This window comes from Myotis lucifugus, unplaced genomic scaffold, assembly GCF_000147115.1.
Source record: "Myotis lucifugus unplaced genomic scaffold, Myoluc2.0 scaffold_10, whole genome shotgun sequence".
Taxonomy (NCBI): Eukaryota; Metazoa; Chordata; class Mammalia; order Chiroptera; family Vespertilionidae; genus Myotis; species Myotis lucifugus.
The window spans coordinates 8718569-8727101 of record NW_005871058.1 but is presented as its reverse complement, the minus strand read 5'-3'; the positions used below and the strand labels follow the sequence as shown (position 1 = coordinate 8727101).

Below are 8533 nucleotides of genomic sequence, written 5' to 3'. Positions count from 1 at the left end.
ACCAGGCCAGCAAAGGGGCCAGTTGGGGGCGACCAGGCCGGTGGGGGGAGCAGTTAGGGGCAACCAGGCCAATGGGGGGGGCAGTTAGGGGCAACCAGGCTGGCAGAGGGGGTCAGTTGGGGGCGACCAGGCCAGAAGGGGGGGCAGTTAGGGGTGATCAGACCGGCAGGCAGGCAGGTGGGCAGTTAGAAGCCAGTGGTCCTGGATTGTGAGAGGTATGTCTGACTGCCAGTTTAGGCCTGATCCCCGGGATTGGGCCTAAACCGGTAGTCGGACATCCCCCGAGGGGTCCTGGATTGGAGAGGGTGCAGGTTGGGCTGAGGGGGAACCCCTCTCCCCGTGCACTAATTTCATGCACCAGGCCTCTAGTATAACTATAAGATACCCAGGAATAAATGATCAAATGTGCAAGTTTTATGGACAAAACTTAATTGCAAGACCTGTAAGCCAACCTGCTAGGGCTTGACTGTGTGATGTTCCTCACCCCTCAGTGTGCCCTGTGACTCCTCCAGTTGGTCCTCCTACTTGGGCTCAGACATCCATGATACTCAAATTAGCTCAGGCTTCCACATTTTGGACCAACCTATCACTTTACCAGATGGCCTCTGGAATCCAATAGGTCCACCCACACCCTTACTACCTTTCCTGCCCCCACCCTTCCCCTTACACAGATACACCCAGTAAGGTTCTAACTCCCTGTGGGGGTAGTACTAGTATGCACCCTTCCCCCCCAACCTCACCCCTATACATACATATATACATATGTAAGAGCTACCTTGCTCTGCACCACCTGATGAATGACTATAGTTAGCATCTTTAAGAAGGAAAAATGGGATTGGGGAAAAGAGAAAATAGAAGAGCAAGAAGAATATTTTATTTGATTCTTCATAATTTTTATTTACTTCAGAGGTATCTTCAGGAAATAATTTTTGTGCTAACTTATAAAGCCTGAAATATTCTTGAAGTTTCAGAATTCTTTAATTTCACTTCAATTTGTTATTTGTTAAATTTAAGTAAAGTTGAATTTACTATTTTAAAAGTATCATCTGCTGTATGATCTGGTAAATTTTGCTATATGATTCTTTTCTGAGTGTGTGTGTGTGTGTGTGTGTGTGTGTGTGTGTGTGTATTATGTTTTTTTCCTATACACTCTTCCTTTTTACTTAAAGAAAACATTTTACAGCTTCTATTGGCATATTTGAACTGCCACCTTGCCCTTTGAGGCCATTAGTAAGTAAAATAAAGGTTATTTGAATACAAGCACTTCAATACTACAACAGCTGATTTGATAATGAGACAGTGACTAATGGGCAGGTAGTGTATGCAGTGTGGAGACAGGACTCTGAACAAAGGGGTGATTCAGGTCCTGAGCAGAGTGGGATGGCGCAAGATTTTTATTATGCTACTCAGAACAATGAGCAATTTAAAACTTATGAATTGTTTCCCTACATCCTCACCAACACTGGCTATTTTCTTTTTCTTTTCTTTCCCCCCATCACCATTTATACCTTATACCTCTTCCACCTCCTTGGAATTTAGCTCTTCGATATATTATTTTTAAAGTGTGACAGTATAGACATAGGTAAGAGTGTAGGGACATTAATTGCCTCCATGAAGGGAACTGGGTGGCTGGGGACTGTGGAGGAAGAATGGGGAGTATGGGAAAGCGGGGGACTTTTTACTTTATATCCCCTTTTACATTTGGATTTTGAATCATGTGAATGGGTTACTCACTTTTTAAAAATAAGACTTAAAAATGGGACTTCAAAAAAAATAAAACGTATGAATTGTTTTAGAATTTTCCATTTAATATTTTTGGACAACAGTTGACTGTAGGTAATTGAAAACATTCAAAGCAAAACCATGAATAAGGGGAGACATAGATATAGATGTAGATAGATATATAGAGAGATAGAGATAGACATAGACATAGACATAGACATAGACATAGACATATATATGGATATAGACAGATATATAGTGTTCCAAAGAAATCTTCTTAATCCTCACCCAAGGATATGTGATTTTTTTTGCTTTTATTTTTTTTGCTTTTATTTATTTTTTCTAAATATGTTTTTATTGATTTGAAAGAGAGACGGGGGGAGAAACATCAATGAGAGAGACATCAATCGGCTGCCTCCTGCACCACCCACTGGGGACTGAGCCCACAATCCAGGCATGTGCCCTGACCAGGAACCGAACTGGGACTCTTCCGTGCATGGAACAACACTCCAACCACCTGAGTCACAGCGGCCAGGGCTTTGTCCCTGTATCCTCCTATAATTTCTCGCATAGGAAGCAAATGTACCCAAAGGGACATGCTTTTCTTCTTACGGTATTTCCTAGAGAATTGCTTGGTAAATTCTGAAAAGACCTGAGAGACTCATATTGAGAAAAATGCGCTTCAGTCAGTATCATGAATGATAACATTCAAAAATATTTATTTTTATTCACATCAAATCAGCAAACACTTGTGGAGCCCTTCTGAAGTACAACGCACACGTTTCTCACGGTGGAGTTGTGGCTGTGTTCATGTTCTTGGTCCTCCTCACCCCTACATTAAAGGTGGGCCTTCTGTTCTTGAAGACTTCTCTTTGTCCAAAATACTTTTATCTGGCATTTCACAAATCCAAAACATATTTAAGAAACAGGCCATATCATTCCAATTTTGCCGAGGATTTTTAGAGTCTCTTATGGTGACGCAGTCCTCCACTGTAAATAAGTTGTTGGGCTCCCCTGCATCCCAGAAGCTGAAAAACATACACACACAAAACACAAAAAATGCCATGGGAGATTTTAAATCCCAGTAACAAGAGATAACGTGACCTGCTATACCAGACAAGCTACATTTGTGTTATTTAACTTCACAACAATTTTGTGAGGTAGGAATTATAATCTCTATTATACTGATGAAGAAAAGGGATTTCAGAAAAGCTAACCCATTCGTCTAAGTCATAGAGTTTGTCAGTAGTGAAGTTGAAATGGATCTTTCTGCCTTGTTTCCATTCTGTCATGCTCCCTCATAGACTAGACTTGGGATGAGAGGTTATGGGAATAACTGATGTCCTGGTGGATTTGTTTTCTTTGCACTCATATGTCATCTCCCATTTGATTCCCTGTAGTCTACACAAAATTTGTATTAATTTAGGTGCATACTTCAATGGTGTTACAGTGTAGTAGTGAAGCAATTTTTAAAAATATATATTTTACTGATTTTTTACAGAGAGGAAGGGAGAGCGATAGAGAGTTAGAAACATCGATGAGAGAGAAACATCAATCAGCTGCCTCCTGCACACCCCCTACTGGGTATGTGCCCGCCACCAAGGTACATGCCCTTGACCGGAATCGAACCTGGGATCCTTGAGTCTGCAGGCTGACGCTCTGTCCACTGAGCCAAACCAGTTAGGGCAGTGAAGCAACTTTTAAAAGTACCAGAACATGTGGGCTATACTCTCAGAACTGACTGAAGCCCCTCCAATCTTAGTTCCCTCAAATGCTACGTGAAAGGCATAATATCGATGTATCTCAGAAAGACATAACTTAGGTTAAATGAGATAAAGATTAAAACTTTGAAAACTCCAAATGCTGTGCTCTACTTCTGTAAAGCCATTATTAAGGAGAAAAGAGATGTTCACTCCACAGGAATCTTCTGTCTTCCTCAAATTACTATGTTTGTCTCATTTATTACAGTTTAGGAGCATAAAACTATGAATTCCACACTTTGTCCCTGATGCATTTCCAAAGTGTTAGTATCTAATTCTACTCCTCTTTTTTTTCTTTCATTCTTTTTATTTATTTTTATTTTTTATTGATTTTAGAGAGAGAAGGAGAAGGAGGGAGAGGGCCATAGGATCAGCTTCCTCTTGCACGCCCCCTACTGAGGTTTGAGCCCACAACTGGGCATGTGCCCTGACTGGGAATTGAATCCGTGACCCTGTGTTGCACGGGGCGACACTCAATCAACTGAGCCACACAGGCCAGGACTGCTCACTTCTTCATGTTTATCTACTCACCTTTATATATGAGATAGTCTTAGGAAACCAGAGCAATCGGATGGCCCTGACTATACTTCATGGAACAGAAGGAGGTTCTGAGAACTCCCCTCCAAAATGGGCTAACTAGGATTTAGGGTCGTGTTAAATTCTCCTACAATAAAGAAGTTAATTACCTCAGAGACTCCGTGAAAGGTGTGCCATCTACCCATTTCCACTGACCGTCAACCACCTGGTCCGTTAGCCCAATATAAAACTCTTTACCTTTAGGTTTTGCATGGAAAAGGAATTTCTATGGAAGATACACAGTCAAAAAAAAAAGGAGATCAATTCTTTCAATTCTAAACAAATGTTGAAGGTAATTGTTATTTAAAGAGATAAAGTAGGACCTAGACTAAAGATGATAGACACATGGCCCTGAAACACGATGTTGTCCCAAAATGTACACGCACTCTAACAGCTAATTTCTATCACCTTTTGAACATGAAATGTATTTTAATAAACACTGCCTATATAATTATTCAAAGTGTGTATACATCTTTTGGGGAAAACCTATGTTGAGATCATAGAGGATTATCTTCTGATTTTTAAAAATTGTGGTAAAAATATACACAACATACAATTAAAAAACCAACAAAAAAGAATCTTCAACAAAGGAGGTTCTCAATAATTCAAAGTTTATCTACTGTGATTTTCAGCCAAATCTACTGCAGAGATTAACACAAAGCATTATTAATCACAACTTAATGGGAATGGGTTCTATGTGCTTTGTCTCATTCAAATAGATTTATAAACATAATGGTCATTCTAAAAGGGACCCCACTCCTTTTTTTTTTTTTGCCTTGCTAAGGAACTAAACATGGAAATTTCTTTTTTACTTTAGGCTTTTCTAGAAATGGAAATAAATTAGAGTAGGCATTGACTTACAGAAATAGTACGAAAAACATGCATTTTAGTATGTTCATTTAAAAATGTTCATTGTGGTCCACACACCATACACATGTATGGAAAAAGGGATAGATCATGTGGGGAATGCTACACTGACACTCGGGGAGTCTGTACTTGAACTACCTGTTCCTCCTCTGAGTTGATAACCACCAGATGAGCTCCCATGCTGGAGCAGTTTTTCACACTTTCTGACCAGCTTTTGATGTTAGTAGAAAAAAAGTAGCAGCTAGATTGAAAATGTACCCAGCCCAATGGACAGCAATTCTTGACTGAACCTAGGAGGAGAGAAGTTTCCATGAATGTCCTATATGAACTAATTAAGAAAACAGAAAGTTTCATCAGGCCCTATGAAGTCTATCATTTATAGCTAGAAGCCTTGGAACCTGTTGGTCACAACCTCCCTCTACCCCCCTTCTTACTATCTAAGACTTTAATAATTCCTATGTCAATAAACACAAACAACCATAAATATCCTTGTCTTTTGAGACACAATCCTTATTTTCTAGATAAACCATATATACTATCTATCTTAGTTATGCTATTGATGTAGGGCCCTGTTAGCTGTTCTTAGACTTGTCAAGGTCAGAGAAAGTTGTGATGCATTTTATCGGACTGACCTCGAAGCAACCATCTCTCATGTTGCCCAAATAATGTACACTCAACAAAATCTCCAAACTGGTTCTTACAATAATAGAATTGAAGCCTTCAAATTTATTAAAAAATAAATAGTCCAGTCTCTCTTAATTTAATAGTGAGGAAATTATAACCCAACGAAAGAAGTCATTTTCTAGTGTCATATGGCATTTTTCTAAGAATTGGAAACTATATGGAAGAGTGTACAAAGTATATTTCTGAGCTGTTTCAAAATTTTCTATTCTATACATTTTTTCTTTACTTCATTTGGAAGCAGGTGAATAATAATAATAATAATAATAATAATAATAAAGTGCACTCCTGGGGATAACACTGTTCACCTCGAGATTTAGTGTTCAGATATATACCTCAAATTTATTCTAAAAGTTTCCTATAATGTCCCCAAGATTTCCTGTCTTCTTAACCATTCCTTATCCTTCTATTACAGTACAGGCAAGATTTTACATTTTGTTTTTGAAAAACAGGACCTACTCAAACTACGTTATTTATCCCAAAATCAATCTAGAGGCCAACAAATATTGATATGTAAATCTTATGTTCAAATTTGAGGAATATTATACCTGATTCATCATTGTAGCAGTTGAATTCCATGAGCTCATATGGCTGGTCCTTTTTCTCATCACAGAGTTGAAAGATGTGATATGTCACTGTAAGGACAGGGGCACCGTTAATATTTATTACTCTTTTGATAAAATAAATTTTATTATTTTTGTATTTATAACAGAATTGAGAACAATTACCATATTTTCTTACTATCTACTTTTCCTTCTGCATGGAGAGGCACTGAGATTTACTTTAAAAAGAGGGAATTTATTACATGTTATGGTTTTTGTAATTTATAAAAATAAATGTACTTTAGTTCAGGCCCATAGGCCAAGAGAAGACAAATGTGTTAACATTCTCTCTCATGCCAAGTCTAACCCTCTCTACCCTTCCTTCCAAAAGTGATTTGTCATGTCTCAGGCTCGTATCTCATAGAAGGGGTTCTACTAGTGAATGACAGAGGTACAAAGGGAAGCACTCAGGGCTACCAAGGAGATGAAAAATGTCTATCATTAAAATGCATACGAGGTCACCGAAATTTGGTAACAGTTCTATACTAGCTGGTGTTTCTGGTTTGAGGAATGACCTGGAAATGAATAGAGGAGAAAGGTAATACTCTTAATGGGAGAAGAGAACCCACAGGCAGCAAGGAAGAATTTACTCCGAATATTCCCCAGGAAGATTGCATTTGACCTTCAGCACTCACAAACACATCGAGTGATGAAACAGGCACTGAGCAGTAGGATGGAGATCCCAGCAACAGTCAATGAGAACACTTGGGAAGAGAAGCATCCTCGCTCTGTAGAAAGACACAAATATGGCCCATCGTCCCTAAGCCAGAGGCATAATAAATTCTTATTCAACCACACATATTTCCTTCCACGTGCAGTGCCTACACTGAGCTCTTCTCAAACTTCAGTATATGTAAAAATCATTCGGAGGGTGTGTTAAAACACAGATTACAGGGTTACAGCACAGGTTAACCCCCAGAGTTAAGATTTCAGTAAGAGATGGTATGGAGCCAACAAGTTTCCCAGGCGCTGCTGGTGGTGGTGGTGGTGGTGGTGGTGGTGGTGGTGGTGGTGGTGGTGGTGGTTTGGGGACCACACTTTTAGAACCACTAGCATAATCCACTACTAATTTTAAGACGGATTCATGAAGTTGGACAGATGTGCCATTTTTCCTGTCCTAAGTCACTCACAGTTCTCCCCTTTCATTCTCTATCTTCCTTCCTTTCTCCCTCTCATCCTCTCAACCTGTTTTTTTTGTCTCTCTCCTGCTCTCCTCTTTCTAGTGCTTCACTTTCCAAGTCCTTTGTAAAGCAATCATATAAAACATCAAATTCATCTAGTAGTTCCTCTCCCTTTCCTTCCCAAACAACATATTGCAGACAAGGAAAGTGAGTTCCAGAGAAGTGAAGTGCCTTACCCAATGGGACAGTGAATACCGAGAGGGCAGAAATAGCAGGCTGGTAGCCCTCCCTGAACTCAAGTCCAGTGACCTTCCCAGTATAACATGGACTCTTCTAACCATTCTTTCATGTTTCCTCTGTTTCATTCTCTGTCTCTCTTCTTTTACTTTACTGTAGCCTTTTCTACAGTCCTGTCCTTCAACATATGTACCACCTCTTCCAAAAAGACATACCTGTGAAAGAAAAAGAACTGCAAATTTTACCTGTGCTCTGTGATGCAGATGATTCGGATGAATTCATTTTTTTCTCTTTCACTTTTTCTCTCCCCCTCTTCCTCTCTCTCTCACTCTCTCTCTCCTCAGTTTCTGAGTCCAAGAGTATTTTGTTGGTAAGTTTCAAGGAAAAGGAATCTTGAAGAATGAACACTTTATCTGTATTTTGGGAAGTTCAACCTCAAGACATAAGAATGTTCATTTGTTTGGTGGCTGTGTGTTCAAGTCACGATTTCCTTTCTTGCATAAGAAGGACAAGGAAGTGGACTGGACAAGTGAGTCTCCTTACTCCGGGCAGCAACACAATGCGGAAATGATGAAATGCAAGTATCAACAGAAGTAGGCTGACCTGGGGGAAATCCGAGTGGCTTCAAAAATATTGTTTGAAATCTTTTTGTTGGATAAAATTTCTCTGCCTCTTCCAGGCCTTACTCATCCCTCAATGTCTCCCTGACACTTGTGGAGCTCACCTTTGCATTCCCAGTCTCACTTTTGGTCTTTACTACCACACAATTGTTAACTGAAAAGGAGAGAGATTTCTTTATAGCACTTAGCAAAAAGCTGGGCACACAGTGTAAGTATTTATAATGTAGCAATGTGAGTTTCTTTTTATCTCTTATGTTTTTTCTTTATTCTTCATTTGAAGCTCTTGAACAGCTCCCTCAAGGGATTAATTTCCAAAATATAAAAAGAATTCATACAACTCAAACCCG

At 39.4% G+C, this 8533-nt stretch overlaps 1 protein-coding gene across 2 annotated transcripts; it reads right to left on the bottom strand.

Annotated features, from left to right (window-relative positions):
- Positions 1–2438: 2438 nt before the first annotated feature.
- On the bottom strand, positions 2439–8058 carry CLEC4E (C-type lectin domain family 4 member E). Of its 2 annotated transcripts, XM_014451639.2 has the most exons (6): positions 7812–8058; positions 6844–6936; positions 6155–6241; positions 5064–5215; positions 4169–4284; positions 2439–2750 (listed from the first exon to the last, which is right to left on the bottom strand). In XM_014451639.2, exons 1-6 carry the CDS (start codon positions 7846–7848, stop codon positions 2555–2557), a joined length of 681 nt encoding a protein of 226 aa, XP_014307125.1. In that variant the 5' UTR covers positions 7849–8058; the 3' UTR covers positions 2439–2554. The 2 variants fall into 2 exon arrangements, with proteins under 2 accessions (XP_014307125.1, XP_006084386.1); XM_006084324.3 differs by lacking the exon at positions 6844–6936.
- Between the last annotated feature and the right edge of the window lie 475 nt (positions 8059–8533).

What these genes read in the sequence shown, in the direction of transcription:
- CLEC4E (XM_014451639.2), bottom strand. Translation starts at nt 7,848, where the DNA reads ATGAATTCATCCGAATCATCTGCATCACAGAGCACAG. An exon ending in TTTCATCACTCGATGTGTTT is followed by an intron (nt 6,242 to 6,843) that starts GTGAGTGCTGAA and finishes CTGTCCTTACAG; the next exon opens with TGACATATCACATCTTTCAA. An exon ending in TCAACTCAGAGGAGGAACAG is followed by an intron (nt 4,285 to 5,063) that starts GTAGTTCAAGTA and finishes TATCTTCCATAG; the next exon opens with AAATTCCTTTTCCATGCAAA.